Here is a 21,343-nt window from a genome sequence, read left to right on the forward strand (position 1 = left end):
TGTTCCCTGTTGTGTAATTAGGAGAGGCTGTTGTGGAATTGTTTGTGGCAGGAATTGTGTTGTTCCCTGTTGTGGAACTGTTGGTGGCTACAATTGTGTTGTTTCCTGTTGTGTAATTAGCAGACGCTGTTGTGTAATTGGTGGTGGCAGGAGTTGTGTTGTTCCCTGTTGCGTAATTGTTGGTGGCTGTCGTGTAATTGGTGGTGGCTGCAGTTGTGTTGTGTCCTGTTGTGTAATTGGGAGAGGCTGTTGTGTAATTGTTGGTGGTTGCAGTTGTGTTGTGTCCTGTTGTGTAATTGGGAGAGGCTGTTGTGTAACTGTTGGTGGCTGCAGTTGTGTTGTGTCCTATTGTGTAATTGGGAGAGGCTGTTGTGTAATTGTGTGTGGCTGTAGTGTAGTTGTTAGTGGCAGTTGTTGTGTTGTTCCCTGTTGTGTAATTGGGAGAGGCTGTTGTGTAATTGCTGGTGGCTGTAGTGTAATTGTGGGTGGCAGCAGTTGTGTTGTTCCCTGTTGTGTAATTAGGAGAGGCTGTTGTGGAATTGTTTGTGGCAGCAGTTGTGTTGTTCACTGTTGCATAATTGTTGGTGGCTGTCGTGGAATTGGTGGTGACAGCATTTGTGATGTTTCCTGTTGTGTAATTGTTGGTGGCTGTAGTGTAATTGTTGGTGGCAGCAGTTGCATTGTGTCCTGTTGTGTAATTGTTGATGGCTGTAGTGTAATTGGTGGTGGCAGCAGTTGTGTTGTGTTCTGTTGTGTAATTGGGAGAGGCTGTAGTGTAATTGTTAGTAGCAGTTGTTGTGTTGTAATTTGGAGAGGCTGTTGTGTAATTGCTGGTGGCTGTAGTGTCATTGTGGGTGGCAGCAGTTGTGTTGTTCCCTGTTGTGTAATTAGGAGAGGCTGTTGTGGAATTGTTTGTGGCAGCAGTTGTGTTGTTCCCTGTTGTGTAATTGGGAGAGGCTGTTGTGTAATTGCTGGTCGCTGTAGTGTAATTGTTGGTGGCAGCAGTTGTGTTGTGTCCTATTGTGTAATTGGGAGAGGCTGTTGTGTAATTGTGTGTGGCTGTAGTGTAATTGTTAGTGGCAGTTGTGTTGTCCCCTGTTGTGTAATTGGGAGAAGCTGTTGTGGAAATTCTGGTGGCTGTAGTGTAATTGTGGGTGGCAGCAATTGTGTTGTTCCCTGTTGTGTAATTAGGAGAGGCTGTTGTGGAATTGTTTGTGGCAGCAGTTGTGTTGTTCCCTGTTGCATAATTGTTGGTGGCTGTCGTGGAATTGGTGGTGACAGCATTTGTGTTGTTTACTGTTGTGTAATTGTTGGTGGCTGTAGTGTAATTGTTGGTGGCAGCAGTTGTGTTGTTCCCTGTTGCATAATTGTTGGTGTCTGTCGTGTAATTGGTGGTGACAGCATTTGTGTTGTTCCCTGTTGTGTAATTGTTGGTGGCTGCAGTAGTGTTGTGTCCTGTTGTGTAATTGGGAGAGGCTGTTGTGTAATTGTTGGTGGCTGCAGTTGTGTTGTTCCCTGTTGTGTAATTGGGAGAGGCTGTTGTGGAAATGTTTGTGGCAGCAGTTGTGTTGTTCCCTGTTGTGTAATTGGGAGAGGCTGTTGTGTAATTGTTGGTGGCTGCAGTTGTGTTGTGTCCTGTTGTGTAATTGGGAGATGTTGTTGTGTAATTGTGTGTGGCTGTAGTGTAGTTGTTATTGGCAGTTGTGTTGTTCCCTGTTGTGTAATTTTGTGTGGCTGTAGTGTAATTGTTAGTGGCAATTGTTGTGTTGTTCCCTGTTGTGTAATTGGGAGAGGCTGTTGTGGAATTGTTTGTGGCAGCAGTTGTGTTGTTCCCTGTTGTGTAATTGGGAGAGGCTGTTGTGTAATTGCTGGTGGCTGTAGTGTAATTGTTGGTGGCTGCAGTAGTGTTGTGTCCTGTTGTGTAATTGGGAGAGGCTGTTGTGGAAATGCTGGTGGCTGTAGTGTAATTGTGGGTGGCAGCAATTGTGTTGTTCCCTGTTGCGTAGTTGTTGGTGGCTATTGTGTAATTGTGTGTGGCTGTAGTGTAATTGTTGGTGGCTGCAGTTGTGTTGTTCCCTGTTGTGTAATTGTGTGTGGCTGTAGTGTAATTGTTAGTGGCAGTTGTTGTGTTGTTCCCTGTTGTGTAATTGGGAGAGGCTGTTGTGTAATTACTGGTGGCTGTAGTGTAATTGTTGGTGGCAGCAGTTGTGTTGTTCCCTGTTGTGTAATTGGGAGAGGCTGTTGTGGAATTGTTAGTGGCAGTTGTTGTGTTGTTCCCTGTTGTGTAATTGGGAGAGGCTGTTGTGTAATTGCTGGTGGCTGTAGTGTAATTGTGGGTGGCAGAAATGGTGTTGTTCCCTGTTGTGTAATTGGGAGAGGCTGTTGTGTAATTGTTGGTGGCTGCAGTTGTGTTGTTCCCTGTTGTGTAATTGTTGGTGGCTGCAGTTGTGTTGTTCCCTGTTGTGTAATTGGGAGAGGCTGTTGTGTAATTGTGTGTGCCTGTATTGTAATTGTTAGTGGCAGTCGTTGTGTTGTTCCCCATTGTGTAATTGGGAGAGGCTGTTGTGGAAATGCTGGTGGCTGTAGTGTAATTGTGGGTGGCAGCATTTGTGTTGTTCCCTGTTGCGTAATTGTTGGTGGCTGTAGTGTAATTGTTGGTGGCTACAGTTGTGTTGTTTCCTGTTGTGTTATTGGGAGAGGCTGTTGTGTAATTGTTGGTGGCAGCAGTTGTGTTGTTCCCTGTTGTGTAATTGTTGGTGGTTGCAGTTGTGTTGTTCCCTGTTGTGTCATTGGGAGATGCCGTTGTGTAATTGGTGGTGGCAGCAGTTGTGTTGTTCCCTGTTGCGTAATTGTTGGTGGCTGTAGTGTAATTGTTGGTGGCTACAATTGTGTTGTTTCCTGTTGTGTAATTGGGAGAGGCTGTCGTGTAATTGGTGGTGACAGCATTTGTGTTGTTCACTGTTGTGTAATTGTTGGTGGCAGGAGTTGTGTAGTTCCCTGTTGCGTAATTGTTGGTGGCTGTCGTGTAATTGGTGGTGACGGCATTTGTGTTGTTCCCTGTTGTGTAATTGTTGGTGGCTGTTGTGGAATTGTTGGTGGCTGAAGTTGTGTTATTCCCTGTTGTGTAATTGGGAGAGGCTGTTGTGTAATTGTGTGTGGCTGTAGTGTAATTATTAGTGGCAGTTGTTGTGTTGTTCCCTGTTGTGTAATTGGGAAAGGCTGTTGTGGAACTGCTGGTGGCTGTCGTGTAATTGGTGGTGGCTGCAGTTGTGTTGTTCCCTGTTGCGTAATTGTTGGTGGCTGTAGTGTAATTGTTGGTGGCTGCAGTTGTGTTGTGTCCTGTTGTGTAACTGGGAGAGGCTGTTGTGTAATTGTGTGTAGCTGTAGTGTAATTATTAGTGGCAGTTGTTGTGTTGTTCCCTGTTGTGTAATTGGGAGAGGCTGTTGTGTAATTGGTGGTGGCAGCAGTTGTGTTGTTCCCTGTTGCGTAATTGTTGGTGGCTGTAGTGTAATTGGTGGTGGCTGCAGTTGTGTTGTGTCCTGTTGTGTAATTGGGAGAGGCTGTTGTGTAATTGTGTGTGGCTGTAGTGTAATTGTGGGTGACAGAAATTGTGTTGTTCCCTGTTGTGTAATTGGGAGAGGCTGTTGTGTAATTGCTGGTGGCTGTGGTGTAATTGTGGGTGGTAGAAGTTGTGTTGTTCCCTGTTGTGTAATTGTTGGTGGCTGGAGTTGTGTTGTTCCCTGTTGTGTAATTGGGAGAGGCTGTTGTGTAACTGGTGGTGGCTGCAGTTGTGTTGTTCCCTGTTGCGTAATTGTTGGTGGCTGTAGTGTAATTGTTGGTGGCTGCAGTTGTGTTGTGTCCTGTTGTGTAACTGGGAGAGGCTGTTGTGTAATTGTGTGTGGCTGTACTGTAATTGTTAGTGGCAGTTGTTGTGTTGTTCCCTGTTGTGTAATTGGGAGAGGCTGTTGTGGAATTGTGGGTGGCAGCAGTTGTGTTGTTTCCTCTTGTGTGATTGGGAGACGCTGTTGTGTAATTGTTGGTGGCTGCAGTTGTGGTGTTCTCTGTTGTGTAATAAGGAGAAGCTGTTGTGGAATTGTTGCTTGCAGCAGTTGTGTTGTTCCCTGTTGTGTAATTAGTAGACGCTGTTGTGTAATTGGTGGTGGCAGCAGTTGTGTTGTTCCCTATTGCGTAATTGTTGGTGGCTGTAGTGTAATTGGTGGTGGCAGCAGTTGTGTTGTTCCCTGTTGTGTAATTGCTTGTGGCTGAAGTTGTGTTGTTCCCTGTTGCGTAATTGTTGGTTGCTGTAGTGTAATTGTGTGTGGTTGTAGTGTAATTGTTAGTGGCAGTCGTTGTGTTGTTCCCTGTTGTGTAATTGGGAGAGGCTGTTGTGTAATTTCTGGTGGCTGTAGTGTAATTGTTGGTGGCTGCAGTTGTGTTGTTAACTGTTGTGTCACTGTGAAAGGCTGTTGTGTAATTGTTGGTGGCTGGAGTTGTGTTGTCCTCTGTTGTGAAATTGGGAGATGCTGTTGTATAATTGTTGGTGGCTGCAGTTGTGTTGTTCCCTGTTGTGTAATTGGGAGAGGCTGTTGTGTAATTGTGTGTGGCTGTAATGTAATTGTTAGTGGCAGTTGTTGTGTTGTTCCTTGTTGGGTAATTGGGAGAGGCTGTTGTGGAACTGCTGGTGGCTGTCGTGTGATTGTGGGTGGCAGCAGTTGTGTTGTTCCCTGTTGTGAAATTTGGAGAGGCTAATGTGTAATTGTTGCTGGCAGCAGTTGTGTTGTTCCCTGTTGTGGAACTGTTGGCTGCTACAGTTGTGTCGTTCCCTGTTGTGTAATTAGGAGACGCTGTTGTGTAATTGGTGGTGGCAGGAGTTGTGTTGTTCCCATTTGCGTAATTGTTGGTGGCTGTCGTGTAATTGGTGGTGACAGCAGTTGTGTTGTTCCCTGTTGCGTAATTGTTGGTGGCTGTAGTGTAATTGTTGGTGGCTGCAGTTATGTTGTGTCCTGTTGTGTAATTGGGAGAGGCTGTTGTGTTATTGTGTGTTGCTGTAGTGTAATTGTTAGTGGCAGTTGTGTTGTTCCCTGTTATGTAATTGGAATAGGCTGTTGTGGAAATGCTGGTGGCTGTAGTGTTATTGTGGGTGGCAGCAATTGTGTTGTTCCATGTTGTGTAATTGGGAGAGGCTGTTGTGGAAATGCTGGTGGCTGTAGTGTAATTGTGGGTGGCAGCAATTGTGTTGTTCCCTGTTGTGTAATTGGGAGAGGCTGTTGTGTGATTGTGTGTGGCTGTAGTGTAATTGTTGGTGGCTACAGTTGTGTTGTTTCCTGTTGTGTAATTGGGAGAGGCTGTTGTGGAATTGTTGGTGGCAGCAGTTGTGTTGTTCCCTGTTGTGTAATTGGGAGATGCTGTTGTGTAATTGGTGGTGGCAGCAGTTGTGTTGTTCCCTGTTGCGTAATTGTTGGTGGCTGCAGTTGTGTTGTGTCCTGTTGTGTAATTGGGAGGGGCTGTTGTGTAATTGTGTGATGCTGTAGTGTAGTTGTTAGTGGCAGTTGTTGTGTTGTTCCCTGTTGTGTAATTGGGAGAGGCTGTTGTGTAATTGTTGGTGGCTGCAGTTGTGTTGTTCCCTATTGTGAAATTGGGAGAGGCTGTTGTGTAATTGTTGGTTGCAGCAGTTGTGTTGTTCCCTGTTGTGGAACTGGTAGTGGCTACAGTTGTGTCGTTCCCTGTTGTGTAATTAGTAGACGCTATTGTGTAATTGGTGGTGGCAGCAGTTGTGTTGTTCCCTGTTGCGTAATTGTTGGTGGCTGTAGTGTAATTGGTGGTGGCAGCAGTTGTGTTGTTGGTGGCTGTAGTGTAATTGTTGGTGGCTGTAGTGTAATTGTTGGTGGCTGTAGTGTAATTGTTTGTGGCTGCAGTTGTGTTGTTTTCTGTTGTGTAAATTGGAGAGGCTGTTATGGAATTGCTGGGGGCTGCAGTTGTGTTGTTCTCCGTTGTATAATTGGGAGAGGCTGTTGTGTAATTGTGTGTCGCTGTAGTGTAATTGTTAGTGGCAGTTATTGTGTTGTTCTCTGTTGTGTAATTGGGAAAGGCTGTTGTTGAATTGTTTGTGGCAATTGTGTTATTATTAGTAATTGTGGGTGTATTATATCCAGTTGTGTGATTGTTAGAAGCTGTAATTGCAATTTGTCTTGTTGTGTTCCTGTAGGAGGCTGTAGTGTAATTTCTGGTGGCAGCAGTTGGGTTGTTCTCTGCTGTGTAATTGGGAAAGGCTGTTGTTGAATTGTTTGTGGCTGCAGTTGTGTTGTTCCCTGTTGTGTAATTGGGAGAGGCTGTTGTATAACTGTTGGTCATTGCAGTTGTGTTGTTCCCTGTTGTGTAATTGGGAGATGCTGTTGTGTAATTGCTGGTTGCTGCAGTTGTGTTGATTCCTGTTGTGTAATTGCTGGTTGCTGCAGTTGTGTTGTTCCCTGTTGTGTAATTGGGAGAGGATGTTGTATAATTGTTGGTCGCTGCAGTTGTGTGGTTCCCTGTTGTATAATTGGGAGATGCTGTTGTGTAATTGCTGGTTGCTGCAGTTGTGTTGATTCCTGTTGTGTAATTGGGAGAGGCTGTTGTGTAATTGTGTGTGGCTGTAGTGTGATTGTTGGTGGCTACAATTGTGCTGTTTCCTGTTGTGTAACTAAGAGAGGCTGTTGTGTAATTGCTGGTGGCTGCAGTTGTGTTGTTCCCTGTTGTGTAATTTGGAGAGGCTGCTGTGTAATTGTTGGTCATTGCAGTTGTGTTGTTCCCTGTTGTGTAACTAAGAGAGGCTGTTGTGTAATTGTTGGTGGCTGCAGTGTAATTGTTGGTTGCTGCAGTTGTGTTGTTCCCTGTTGTGTAATTGGGAGAGGCTGCTGTGTGATTGTTGGTCATTGCAGTGGTGTTGTTCCCTGTTGTGGCAGAGGCTGTAGTGGAATTGTTTGAAGCTGTTGTGTTACTAATAGTGATTGTGGGTGTATTATATCCTGTTGTGTGATTGTTAGTTGTAATTGCAATTTGTCTTGTTGTGTTCCTGTTCGTGACTGTAGTGTAAATGTGGGTGGCTGCAGCTGTGTTGTTCCTTGTTGTGTAATTGGGAGAGACTGTTGTGGAATTGTTGGTGGCTGCAGTTGTGTTGTTCCCTGTTGTGTAATTGTGAGAGGCAGTTCTGGAATTGTTTGTTGCTGTTGTGTAATTATTAGTAATTGTGGGTGTATTATATCCTGTTGTGTTATTGTTAGAAGCTGTACTTGCAATTTGTCTTGTTGTGTTCCTGTTGGAGGCTGTAGAGTAATTGTTGGTGGCTGCAGTTGTGTTATTTAGTGTTGTGGAATTGGTGGTGACAGCATGTGTGTTGTTCCCTGTTGTGTAACTGGGAGAGACTGTTGTGTAATTGGTGGTGACAGCAGTTGTGTTGTTCCCTGTTGTGTAATTGGGAGAGGCTGTTGTGTAACGGTTTGTGGCTGTTGTGTTCCTGGTCGTGGCTTCAGTTACATTGTTCTCTGTTGTGTTATTGGGAGAGGCCGTTGTGAAATTGTTGGCAGCTGTAGTAACATTGTTGTTTATTATGTAATTGCCTGAAGTGGTCATGTGGTTGTTTGTGGCTGTTGTGTAATTGCTTGTAACTGTAGGTGTATTATATCCGGTTGTTCGATTAATAGAGGCTGTAATTGGAATGTGTCCTGTTGTGTTCCTGCTGGAGGCTGTCGTGTAATTGTTGGTCACTGCAGTTGTGTTGTTCCCTGTCGTGTCATTTTGTGATGATGTAGTGAAATTGTGGGCAGTTGTAGTCACATTGTTGTTTGCTATGTAATTGGTAGATGTCGTGGTGTAATTGTTAGTGGCTGTAGTGACATTGTTCTCTGTCATGTAATTGGCTGAAGTGGTTGTGTAATTGTTTGTAACTGTGGGTGCATTATACCCTATTGTGTTCCTGTTGGAGGCTGTTGTGAAATTGTTGGCAGCTGTTGTCACATTGTTGTTTGCTGTGTAGTTGGATGATGTTGTGGTGTAATTGTTTATGACTGCTGTGTCTATGTTTGCTGCTGTAGTGTAATTGTTGGTGGCTGTAGTTATATTGTTCTCTGTTGTGTAACTGGGGGAGGCTATTGTGAAATTGTCGGCAGCCGTAGTCACATTGTTCTCTGTTGTGTAACTGATATTTGTGCTGGCTGTTGTGACTGCACTGTTTCCACCTGAAGTGCAGACAAAAGAAAGACAATGGTACATTAGCTGAGGCAGCAGCCATGAATTCAAGAGAACAGATATGGGTGTGGGTGGTTTGAGTACTCACCACTGCACGATCCCACCGCAGTCTGTGGATCTGGCCTGCTTGAGTTGAGGTCTAAGATGGAGCTAGTTGATGCACAGTAAGATTTGATACAATAAGTATGCATGCACACCAAAGTATACAGTGAATATGGGGACAAAATCAAAATCCTCACCAATTAAACATGGAGCTTGTGTCATTCTGACAGATGTTATCCAGGGACGATGTGAAACTACACCTCACAAAGTTGTTGCCAGAATTCAGGTCCTCACACAGATTTCGACCTGTAACAAAACAAAACAAAACCTGCTATGAGCTAACACTGAACATGTGTTCTTGTGTTAATTTAACTTTTACTACACTAGGAAGTCACACTGAGATTAAAATCATGTCTCAACAGTGGCAGTTAGCACCATGAGCCTTTTGCACAGTAGCCAATTTATTGTTTTACTGTCTTTTATTGTTTGTACTTTTTTATTTGTCATGTCTGCGTACAGCACTTGGGCCAACTGTGCTGTCTCTAAAGAGCTTTATAATAAATAAAGTTGGATTGGAATTGGACTGGACTGGAATTCACAGTAGGAAAATCACAGTCGTAACTCGTCAAATGAATGATGGCTGAATTCCATTTAGCCTTCTCAGTTTCACAGTGCAGGCTGGTTTACAGTCACACTGTCATGACAAGAACTGAACAGAGCCATCCTTCATGTGTTCAGTTAAATGAATACCTCACCGATTTGAATTTAGCTTTGTATTACTAGAATAGGGGTAGTATTTTTGAAAAGTTGTGCTTCCCAACCTCAGTTTCCCCCCCCGAGTCGAGAAATATCTTCATTCTTTTTTTTTGTTACGTGCCCACCAGTGACACTTGGTCCGAGGCTTGTAACTGCAATGCTAATTCCGCACTTTTCAGACCCACTCGTAGGGGGACGGGACCTCATTCCCACAATTTAAACCGTGTCCGCCATCTTTGCCAACAGTTACGCTAACAGGACCAAGTGTCAAAGAAGCCAAACGTAAATGACAAATAACACGAGATAATGACAGGAAGTAGTTTTACGCAAAATAACAAAGTATCACAAACATGTTGATAATGACATTTAGAATCAAATTTCAACACCTTAATTATAATTTTTATGTGAACACATAATATTTTATAGAATTGGTATTGGGGAAAAAAGTGTAATTCAGGAATCAGTATCAAAGTACACATATTGATATGTATACAGAACTAAAAATTGGATGATTTCAGATTGTGCAAAAATGTACGGCGTGAGTCGAGGAAGGAGCTTGAGTGAAATGAAATGTTTGTCACATTCTGTGCTTTTGTGCTTTACAACCCTATTGGGTTTTTTTTATTTATAAAAGACCTTGACAGTGACAAATTAAATTCCAGTTAAAAGGGTGCCATCACACACGCCTACGCACACACACACACACACACACAGGCTTGTGCCTTCCTGCTGATGCTTTGCATATATGCACAGGTACAGGTATATTTGAATAAACGTCTGTGTCTGTTCATATTTAAATAACACAGTCTTTGTGTTAAAGCCATATCCAGTTTTGTTGCATAATATATGCAATTTAAATGCTTTCAGTATAATAAATAAGAGTTTACAAAGCGCTTTAACGGACCGCCAAAAAAGCCAAACAAGACGACAGACAAAAAAACAGACAGAGGTAACAACAAAGAATGAAAAAAAAAAAACTACAGTAATAACACTGGTAATAAAAGATTCAAATAAATAAAACTCTTAAAAAACAAAGGTTTAGAGCTGTAGGATATAACAACTAATACACGGGTCAAGAAAGGGGTCAGAAGTAAATAAAAAGACATCGTCACAAGAATGTACGGCTATAAAAAGTCTGTTTTACAAAGTGATTTGTTGATTATTCTCGAGTGAACTGTTGTATTTTATTTTATAAATTGTGTTAAATCCTCTTGGAAACAAGTAATCCGTCTCCCTGGGTTTTAACTTGTGTTCTGCACGGTGACTGACTCACTGTCACAAACACTCACCGACTCTCTTCACTGCTCCAATGATTCCTATCCTCACACTTCCCGTTTGCTGCAGTGCAGAAACTGCGTCCTGCTGCATTTCACACGCTGAGGCGGCGCGGCTGAGCTGCAGCAGCACACTGCAGGTCGTGTTCCTGGAAACAGTAAGTTCACACACTCTGCTGTGAAGAGGTAACAACTCTCACAGCAAAGAATAAAGAAGAAAAAAAAAAGAAATAAACATGCTGACGTCGATGTTACCTTATGCTTGTTTTGACGCTACAGGAAATCTCGACGACCTGCAAAGATGACGAGAGGAAGCGTTGCAGTTACGGGACACATAAAAAGGTGGGATCAACGTTTCCCTGTTTTCCTGAAACATACTGACCACAACGCTTTGGACTTTCTGACAGAAATCCTGCCTCTCGGATGATGTAGTTACATTTTGGCAGCTCAATGCTTGTGACACCTGAGTGGAAAGACGGAAAGATTCAATTCATGTCAGTGATGTTTCTTCCGTCTTCCTTACGCCTCCATTTTTTTAAAACGTGACAAACCTGAGATTAAACTGCACAAACTGAGCTTTAACTGGAAGATATTTGCATTATTATTATCAGATAACAGCGTAGCCACTTCTCCACTGGCAGAGAGCTGCAGTTGGAAATCTGTTGGAAATTGTGCACATGGTGCTTAGAAAATGTTTTAGTTTGCTGGCTGCAATACCAAACTGTTAAGAGTTCCTTTCACTGCAAAGATTCAAAATGAACACAAATGCTTGGTAACTTTATTTATGATCTCATAATTTTAAAGGAGTTTTGCTTCAAGGAAAAATATGGTGGTTTCATCAGAGCTGGTGTTGTTTTGAAGTATTCAAGTATATTCAGTGATTGCCCTGCCCTAAACTAACTTTAGCATATTTAATTCTTTAAGCCAACAGTGATTTAAAATGGATCTCCGTGTCAGTCCAAAAAATTTGCAGAGCTGAATTTCAACATATTTCTGTTGCTGCTACTCTCCTGTGTTGTTTCAGCCAGGGACGGGAACTATGACGCATGTACGGAGCATCAAGGAAAAGCTCGAGTCCAACTGAAGGTTCACATGCAGTAAGAGCTCGGTTCAGTGGCGGTTACTGGTCTGTTCTGCTCTCTGTTTTATAGCAAATGCTCCGTGTCTCTGTGTTTTTGGACCTTACTCCAGTGTCGTGTATATATTCCTACGCTGTCAATCAAAAAGTTCCGCCTTTCATACAGTTTCTCCAATCAACCCTGCCAGAGATGCTGAGCTTCTACCGAGTTCAATGCGCCGAATTTACGAGGAGAAAGTCGCGTCCGACGATTCTGATTCGGAACAAACATTCATGTAGTTTATCGCCTTAGTTGTGACATGTAAATACAGCAGTACATATTTAAGAGGAGCTTCCCTATGCTGTCTTAAGTCGTGTTCACGCCAAGTGGAACGCTTCGCTACATGACAGTACGTATTTGTTTTGCAATAACCAACTGTTCCATTTTTGGTATCCTTCCCTTGGCTTAAAATGGTACGGTCCAGTAACTTCCTTGCGACCGGTGTTTCTTCAACGCCCGTGGTCTATTGTCATTTGTTTGACGCTTTGTTGAGACAAACAGCCACAAAACAAGCCGCTGGATGTCCTCTATTGTGTTGCTGTCATCGCACCGGTACAACGTCAAGCTACATATCTCACCGACGCAGCCACCAGGCACAGCGCACACCCCGTCTACTCAGTAAAGGTCTATGATTTATGTCATGTAACGGTACTGAATGTTTCTTTCCAAAGCCAAAGTCCTGACGTCCAAAATGAGACACAATTAACGCCGCTACTGCTCTAGATTGTGTGAGCGGTCAAATTCTTGACATTCTGGTGAGATTATGACGCTTGCTGCCCTCTCAGAGTCATTGCCATCTCTGTTGCCAGTGACACAGTAAACAACGGAAAACTTGTTAACTGCCACTGTCATTTAATTATATTAAATTATACCAACAACACAAATGGGGACAGTCTGTGACAGCGAGGACGTGTCATCTATGTTTAGCAATTTCAATAGTTACTACCTGTTCGATTCAAAATTAATTCCCGGTGAATCATGGGGCTGGAATGTACCAGCATTTGGGGCAGGAATTGCAGACTGCTTTTACGGAATGTTTCCGTGCCAGAAAGACTCGTTTGTGACGAGTGGAACAATTAAAGTCATATCAAAACAAAAGGGTGGTGAGAATGAATCTAACTTTTACTCTCACCTGGTTTTCCACTTCTGCTTCATGTACGTTCGCGCTGGTGTTGTCGACACGTACGAACATCCAAAAGAAAGCAGCTGGAGAAAGAAATTGCACTTGACCTTACACCAATGTGAAAGACAAAAACCCATCATAATGGGACAAAGAAGTGAATATTTCTCACTGTTGTTGGAGCAGAGTTGGCTGACGTCACAGTTTATGAGGGAGGGATCTAAAGAAAAGACAACATATGAAAAGGGCAGATTATTTTTTCACCAGCGACACAAATTCCAAATTATATTACTCAGATGCACTAAATGGCTTCTCTGTGAAGTACAGCTGGGGCGATGATACCATAACTATATATATCGTGATAGACTTCCGCGATAGGGTTGATTTTGGGGTCACATGCATTACCCAGGACAGTTTTATAACACGTTTACGATAGAACGCCTGTAGGCAAGTCCTGGATGAGGCTTGTTGAAGAAACACAGATACGTCCTGTATTTGGACTAAGTGTCCCCGAAGTGTCAGACCTGTTGTTGTTTATCTAATATTTCCGATCATGTGATCAGTTTCTTTCTACCCCATCAACTCTTCACCTGTTGTTTTTAAGAGGAAGGAAGCCTGACTAAATTACACTATCAACAAACTTGTTTGACCATCTTTGTCGCTCACACCCTTTGGATTACACACGCGGTGTCGTGTGATAAAAAATCAAAACGTTTGGTCTCATTAACATGTTCTCTGAATCAGAGGAAGGTTGTTTAGAAATGTTCACACATTAGCATACATGGCAATGTTACCATTGTGTTGTTCACATTTTTGCCATCATTCTATTTCATGTTGGACAAAACAACCACAGGTCGCTTTCATGTAATGGTACCACAAAAAACTGCCTGAAATAATGACTAGTTGTACTTTTCTATTGTTATTTTGCATCATTTTCTGTCTCATGAGGACTACCGGTCCACGCAATGACAGAACTCCGGTTGTTGGTAACTCAAGGTGATTTAAGTTCATGGAAGATAAAAGTCCTGTGAGAATCGGGAGGGCTAAATACACCATTAATGTAAAGAGATGCTTACCAGGCAACGATGAGAACGATCGTCCAGATGGCAATGTGATTGCTGAAACAACACATTTAGTCAGTAAAAAAAGTCTATCTTCAGAGGGGGGGTAAGCTCTAGAAAATTGTGTTCGTCAAAGAGTCAAGAAATCAATGTAATGGTCTGCATGCACGGGTGTGAGTCACCTGAGGTCGTAGCATTAGGATTCCCTCCAACCGCAACACGTCTCAATCGTCTGTGTTCTACAGAGCACATGAAAACATGCAACATTCAACATGCTCTACATACAGTACGTGCAAAACTACTGTTAGAAAAGAGGTTGAATTTGAAGGTTCATTTATATATATTTAAATACTAAAATGTGACATTGACTGGTTGGTCAGAGACTGTCGTCATGAGCGCGAACAATGCAGAACTGTAGAAAAAATCCTGACTTAAAAATCCTGAAAACATGCGTTAATCTCCAACATTTAGCAAAGGAAATGTCTAAAATCTCAATATGTAATGGCGGAGTCTGGTGTATTCACTGCAACAGCACTGCCAAAAGCCGAAAGCGCCATAAGTCTTTGTGTATGCGGTGAGCAGGGCGACATAATGCACTCACTACAGTCTTGGAACAAAGAAAATGCTAATATGGAATATTGCGGAGCTGATCACCTCCGACAAACTTCGCTGCCAAACTATAAATACGTCATATCTTCATACACAAACCACATGTTTGAATTCTAAATGACTAATTTCTCGCCTCAAATGATGTTAAAACTTTGTTCCGGGACACAGAAAAATATTTATTCCAGATTTATATTTCTATTATCTGCTGCTATGCTCCGCCGAAATGTATTCTGGGATACATGGCCATCCCAAGTACGCTTAAGTCACCTCCGATGCATACTTGGTAAAAATTGGCGGAGCGAGAACACTTCCGGTTTTGAGAACCGTCCTCGCTGTTCGCTTACTTGAGAATTGGAACGGCACTTGGACTGAGGCTGATGACGTTTTCACAAGTACGGGAGTACGCACAAGTACGCACAAGTACGCACAAGTATGGATATTGAGAAACGGCCTCAGTCACTGAGCCCCCAAGTAGTTTTACCATTGAAGGCACAGTGCAAGATCCCACAGTCCACTACTATCTCATGCAACAATTAAATTAGAAAAAAAAATTGAAAGCACAGACTGGAAGAACAGGATAAGTTACATGCTAGTTTCCTTTCAGTAGAATGCAAACATGCTATTATGTTTTAGCTATAATTAGCCTTTTGCATTCATGAACTTATTAATGAAAGGATGTAAAGGTCTACCTTGCATTGTGTTCTAAATGCAGTTAAGGGTTATGCAGCTTGATTAAAGGCAAAATCGCTGCATGTATGAGATCAAGAGGGGGTTCATGCACGCATGGCTTTTCTCACCACACGAAAGGCTGGGATCTTTCTTCACGGCTTTGGAATTGGTCACATGCCAGTATTGAGCATTCCAGCCAATGATGGTTCCGTCCTCACAGGCGCCATGCTTGCTCGAATCTGCCCACATTCGGAAAAGGTACAGCTCCACGCTTCCGAGTTTGCCTCCCGGGGGTCTGTTTGTGGTACCACAGCCCAGCAAGAGGCGACCAGAGGGGGGTCGGAAAGCCTGAGCGATAACAGTTCTCTCTGCCACCACCGTCCCATTAACCTGGAACAGGAATGCACGTGGATCACAGATGTCATATAAGAAGAGCAATCAAAGGTTATTAAAGTAAGATATCCTTGAGGTTGTTGTGATTAAGCAAGCATTATTTGTACTTCCTGTAATGTAGTGACATACCACCTGTCTATTCTGAGCATGTGTACATATACATAGTCAGTTTGAATGCACCATTAAACAAATAATTTACAATAATGTGGAATTTTAAAGAAAATTCTCAATAACTTGGATAAAATAAAAATGGTATCTCTTATTATGATTATATATATTTTTTTTTTTACTTTACTTTTGAGGTATTTGGTACATTGTACCATTACTTCTACATATATACTGTACTATTATTATGATTTTTGGATGGATAGACGGACAGACAGACAGACTTCATTAATCCGACTGGGAAATTGTTCAATTACTTAAGACATTTTGCATTCAAGAGGTGTTTGCGAGTACATACTTTCCTGATATTGTTACTTCAAGTACTTTAACCAGGTGCTATACTACGTCACTATGGAACCATAACCTTGGATCTGCAGTTGTTGCAACCTCACACAACACATTAAAGTGCTAAAATGATCAAAAGAATGCACAAAAGATTATCAGTGCCACATTTCCCTCACAGTGGCTTTGCTGTTTGTTGCATGTGTGTAGGGCGTGGATTCAGGAGCTTTGTCTGGCTGAGTCAGAAATACCAGTTTGACCTACTTCATTGGCCCAAGTATCAAAGCGAGTCTAAAAGCACTAATCGCATTCCAAAAAGTTTAGATAACGTCATTTCAGTGCACCCACAATTGCTATTGCCTTGATCTCTTTGTGCACTTTAAACAATATTACCTCCAGACTGAAGGAATTGCGTGTTGCGTCCCTCCTGAGACAAACTCTGTGCCAGTCGTTTAGCGACAACTGTACAGGAAACCGATGTCGGACCTTTAGCAGCCACCCGTACAGCGCCCAGTCATCTCCCTCCAGACCCAGCTCAGGCTTGGGCGCGAAGACGGTGCTGTAAGAGAAGGCCACCCAGGCTCCAGGCTTCACCACGCGGATGTCCATGCACACGGTCATCTGTCTGAGCAATGGCTTGGCTGTCCTGTCCCGCAGGGTCCAGTGGTTGTCACAGCCATTTAACACTGCCTTGGTGTCCCCAAAAAAATAGCTAAGTGCTGGAAAGACAACAAGGAGCACAGAAGGGTGTTTAATGTTACACTGCATGAATGCTCTTGAAGCTATGAAAAGTCCCAGAAAGCACAACAAATGGATCTTGAGTTCATAAGATACAGTCTTTCAATCCACTAGATAGGAACAGTGGACTGACAGAGGGTGAGAGTGCAGAAGTGGAGCCAAGTGCAGACGGCGATCGTGCAAGCGGACGGGGTAAGGTAAGTGCTAGGACAGAAGATGCTCTTGGAAGAGCTGGGTCTTCAACAGCTTCTTGAAGATAGACAGGGATGCCCCGTGTTTTGGTAGCGCTCGGTAGGTCATTCAACCAGCGTGGAACGATGCATGAAAAGAGTCTGGATTGTCTTGTGTGGGGTGTTGGCAACACCAGACGACAATCCTTTGATGAACGGAGTAGTCAAGAGCATTTAAGTATTTAAAGTATTAAAGCGTTTTGTAGGCTAGCATCAGGGATTTGCTACGGGTAGCCAGTGGAGCTCAATGAACAATATCAGTTAGAAAGATCTTGTTTTGTTAAAAATGCAAGGTACAGATGAAAACACTAGCTTGTATTGTTTGTTTAAAATGATTTAAATTAAAGTCTGGTGCAGGAAAACCCCCACTACACTTGGGCCTGTACCACATGTTTCCCCATTGAGTTATCTTGGTGTCTTGTGTGTGAAACAATTACACTTTCAAGAACTTTATGGCAGCTTTGTATGTTGTTCAATTTGTCTCTTTGGATCCAAAGAACATTTGAAATCTGGTAAGTGGTAAAAAAAAAAAGGTGGTCACCCAATTTTGGTCACGTAAGAGTGAAGTTTGTGCAGTGTCAAAACACTCCCGCTATCTCGCAAGGTTAACAAAATGATTAAATCCAGGTTACCATCAAAATTAAATAATTTCTTCCCCAGAAAACTGATCAATATCAACCAGATAGATGCTACCAAAAACACGGCCTCCTTGGCGGAGGTGACAGAATGCCTCTTTTATAAAATAAAAATAACTTTTTATAGTAACCACCTGTGGGTGGAGCTGCTGCCAGCAGCAGGAGCCAGATGATGAGATGGAAACGGTGTGCCCATGTCCAACGTCCATCAAAGCCATACATCCTCCTGGAAACACAAGGTGATGCAAATTCAGATTAAATTCATTAAATTGTCAGTCTGTGGCAAATATTCAAATTTCACTTCATGTGTCTTTGCCAGCTTCCTCTTTCCACACTGTGTGTGACAGCCTTGCTCTTTTATGTCATCTGCCATGGGACTACACATAACTTCTCCTTTAAAGCCGGAAAACTAAAACGATCTAATTTTATCTCTGGCTTTTGTCTGGGACACAGGGATCGTCTCCAGGGCAGGGCCGGACACAAGAGCTTTGGTTACACCTAGCTTCACAAGTTACAGTTTATTGTTGTATGTTTTCGATTCACCTCATTTTACACCAATAAAGTTTAGATACAATGGAGTACAACACGATACACACAATACTCTGTCACGCAGATGCTGAAAAAAAAAGAACACGGAACAGTACATGTTTTTGAACGTGTATAGAATTTGATGTAAGCATTCAATTGCCATGATGCTCTCTATTGTTTATTTTTTACTGATACATCTGAAAAAGTTGACATCAGAAGTAAAGATGTGAGCTATGAAGGCAAATTGAATATGCTACAATATGCTCTATGAGGCCCTGCAGAAATGGATTATATATTTCATTTAATTTTCCCACCCTAAAGGTATTTGTACATGTTATAATAAGAGTCTTAAAATATGTGCAGTCTTTTGGTTTTCCACATCTTATCTACAATAATTTAAAGTAAATCATCATCATCTGGAATTCACAGGGTTAATAATAATGTAATAATGTAATAATTCACAATACTGTATTTTTGTGTTTTACTGTGACTTTTTTTTACAGTTAAATACAGAATTTCTACGGGGGGGAAATACTGTTGTATTATGGTAAAGCTGCTTTCCATTTGTAGTCAGAATTTCAAATCTCCTTCAACTGAAATTTCCAACTCAAATGTAAGGATTCCTAAAACTCAGTTGGACACACAGAACTGTCTTTTTGTTTTTTTAACTTTTAACCGTAGACACATTGCAACACGACTGTTATCGACTGGTATCACTAACATGTAGGAAAATGATTAGGAAATGATGTGTTTGATTTGTTTATGTTTGTTTATTTAAATACACTAGGCTTTACATATCTACCAAGTAACACAGCATAAGCAGCTTTTAATTGACTTAGTTACTGGTTTACTTTACCTTGTTTACCGAGAGTTCTTGATTTTACTGTTTTATCTGTCTAATTCATTATTCTGGTCATTTTTTATTGTTGAACAAGAACAATATCCATGTCTCATCAGAGTAAAGGAACGCTGTCTGTCTAAACATTGTGGTGACACAGCAGCTTTGTGGCCATTTTCATTCTTCAGCATTTGTTCCCACAGTTTGACTTCCTTTGAAGTTGAAATAATTTTTCATGACAAAACAGTCTTTCCTGATCCCGTAGTTACAAATAACAGATATAATGATATATTATAGCAATGATATTATGTATTTTTTGAGTACTTGTGAGAGTTTGGGGGAAGAAAAGAAAAGTATTTCAATGACTTACCTGACGCTTTTCAAATGCATCTGCAGGGTTTAATCGTATGTGTGTATTAAGTGAGTCCTATGGAGGACTGATCATCTTCAGTCTGGACACACATTGCCCGTGTCTCACGATCATCCTGGTATTCTCATTTGCGGAGTTCAAAATTTGGCAATTTTCTTCTCTTCTCTTCTTCTCTCTTTTTTTTCCCCTTGCTGCTTCCTGGTGTCCTTTCCTTGCTTCCTTGTCCCTTTCCCCTCAGTTGCTCCACATTGTTCCCTGCTGAATCCACCTGTCCTCTTTCATAAAAGCATCGTCTGCTGCGTGTCGAGTTGCTTGTGGGGACTCGCAAATTGGGAGATGTGATTTCTGCCCGAGGCAAACAGTTAACTAAATAATGACACACCTCCACTGGGGAGTAGTAGGAAGGAGGAGACAGGTGGATAGAGAATAAAAGTTGGGTAGTGCTGACGTATTTGAAAATTCTACATTTTTATATGTGTAGTATACAAACCCCCTCCTCTCAGTATGACAGGAGTGCAGCAGAAGACAGTTCCTGAACTATTAGACCTTTATCTTGTGTGTGAATGTATGTGTTTAAACAGTTTTCAACAAAACCTACAGTTGACAAACTGGTTGAACGTCTCCTGTCCTTTCCTTTTGTGTCTTCCACACACACAGACACACAGAGTTGTGAATATGAAGAATGGCATCCACAGGGTGCACATTAATTGAAGCCAAACAAGACAAGGTAGAAGCGTCAGGGCGACACTTCTCTTCCCCAACACAGTGTCTTCATTTGCCTGTCGTCCACTTGTCAGTAAGACCTGTGTTGGCATTACTTACCTTGTGGGGACCGGTACTCACAGCCACTTAACGGGGACACGATGCCATTCCTCATAACATATACCATTAAATATGTACAGAATGTATGGGTGTGTACTTGTGTGTACATATATATCTTCACGGGAACCAAATTATTCAGACACCAAGGGAAGTGACATTTATGGCAAGTCCTCGCAACTTTTAGAGGACTTTTTAGGGTTAAGACCTTTCTTAGAAATTAAACTGAGCTGTACCCATTTATTGTTTTAGGTAAATTAGGTTTATTGTACTGATTATGTATTATATTTATCATTTCTTTAACATTATTATTGTGTGCAATGTAGTTTAGCTTGTAGTTGTTCTGTATATGCATTTACATTTTAATGTGCTGTGTCATTTTAGCATGTAGTTCTGTGTTTTAGTGTAGTTTTAACATGTTTGTTGTTATACATGTAAAAGCCCAAGTAGGGACAATATTTGCAAATTAGCAATAGCCATAAACTCTACATACAGCACATGAGTTGCATTATTTGGATTGGAACTATGTTAACTGTATTGTCCCTATTTAAGGTCCCTAGGTTTAGTTAAGGTTAAGGTGTGGCATTAACCTGTTATAGTTAAGGTTACGGAAAGCTGTGAAACTTAGGTGTACTGTGTTTGGGGGGCATGTTGTTGATATTTTGGGAGTTGCCCTTGTTAATGCCACAAGGGGGCAATAAAGGCTACAGTGAATTATGTTTTAGTTTTTTTCCACCGAGTCTCAAGTGTCAGCCTTTGTTCTTTTTTACTGAGGGATAACAAACAAAGTATCAGTTGGTCGTAACAGGTGCAGCATGTTACCACTCTGCCTCGGTGACGCAGCACTTTCTGATGATGTGTGTTAGTTACTGTGTAAGAAGCCCCACTGACACATGCTCCTCACCGTTTTCTTCCTTTTCTTCTTGTGTCACAAACTCCTGAAACTGGTCTGCACAGGCACAACCCCAAGATGACTAATTACCCTGACGAGAAGCCCAATGTGGTTTGGAAAAATGGTAAAAAGGCAAACCAAGAGTTGCCTTGATTGAGTTCACGACAAGACGAGCCAGATTTGACCTGGATTTATTTTTCTCTCACATCAAATCTACCTGGATTTGACTTGGATTTATTTTTCTTTTAGGTCAAATCTAGTACAAATAGAGACGAATGGCCACAAAGAAAGAATACAGTGACTAAGAATAAGAAAACAAAGAAAAAAACAATTAGTTTTTTTTTTTTCGTACTGTATATGGAAGCCGAATTGGGTGCTTTCACATATTTATATTTGTCTGTATTCAGGGAGGATAAAGCATATTGTATATATGTATCTAGCATGTCAGTATTCAGTGAAATATTAATCAATTATTTGCTGTCATTACCTGTGTACAAAAGAGCACAGTAGTTATTTTATTGGGTTGTGTCTTCAATTAGATTTTTGAGGATTTATTTTACCAAGTGTATTTTCTTCTTTG

The 21,343-nt window shown here is 41.8% G+C and overlaps 1 protein-coding gene across 1 annotated transcript; it reads right to left on the minus strand.

The window, feature by feature from the left end:
* Positions 1-564: 564 nt before the first annotated feature.
* On the minus strand, positions 565-19,368 carry LOC131456927 (mucin-2). The gene is made up of 15 exons (XM_058625625.1): positions 19,053-19,368; positions 17,451-17,542; positions 16,107-16,432; positions 15,002-15,263; positions 13,778-13,834; positions 13,611-13,652; positions 12,707-12,754; positions 12,547-12,620; positions 10,679-10,759; positions 10,552-10,589; positions 10,312-10,445; positions 8,464-8,572; positions 8,313-8,374; positions 818-8,214; positions 565-588 (listed from the first exon to the last, which is right to left on the minus strand). The coding sequence occupies exons 1-15, from the start codon at positions 19,070-19,072 to the stop codon at positions 565-567; spliced, it is 8,766 nt and encodes a 2,921-aa protein (XP_058481608.1). The 5' UTR covers positions 19,073-19,368.
* Between the last annotated feature and the right edge of the window lie 1,975 nt (positions 19,369-21,343).

The sequence above is a fragment of the Solea solea genome, chromosome 1 (assembly GCF_958295425.1).
Source record: "Solea solea chromosome 1, fSolSol10.1, whole genome shotgun sequence".
NCBI classification, from domain to species: domain Eukaryota; kingdom Metazoa; phylum Chordata; class Actinopteri; order Pleuronectiformes; family Soleidae; genus Solea; species Solea solea.

What these genes read in the sequence shown, in the direction of transcription:
- LOC131456927 (XM_058625625.1), bottom strand. Translation starts at nt 19,072, where the DNA reads ATGCATTTGAAAAGCGTCAG. An exon ending in GGCAGCAGCTCCACCCACAG is followed by an intron (nt 16,433 to 17,450) that starts GTGGTTACTATA and finishes TTGTCTTTCCAG; the next exon opens with CACTTAGCTATTTTTTTGGG. An exon ending in CCACCAGCAATTACACAACA is followed by an intron (nt 589 to 817) that starts GCCTCTCCAAAT and finishes ATTCCACGACAG; the next exon opens with CCACCAACAATTATGCAACA.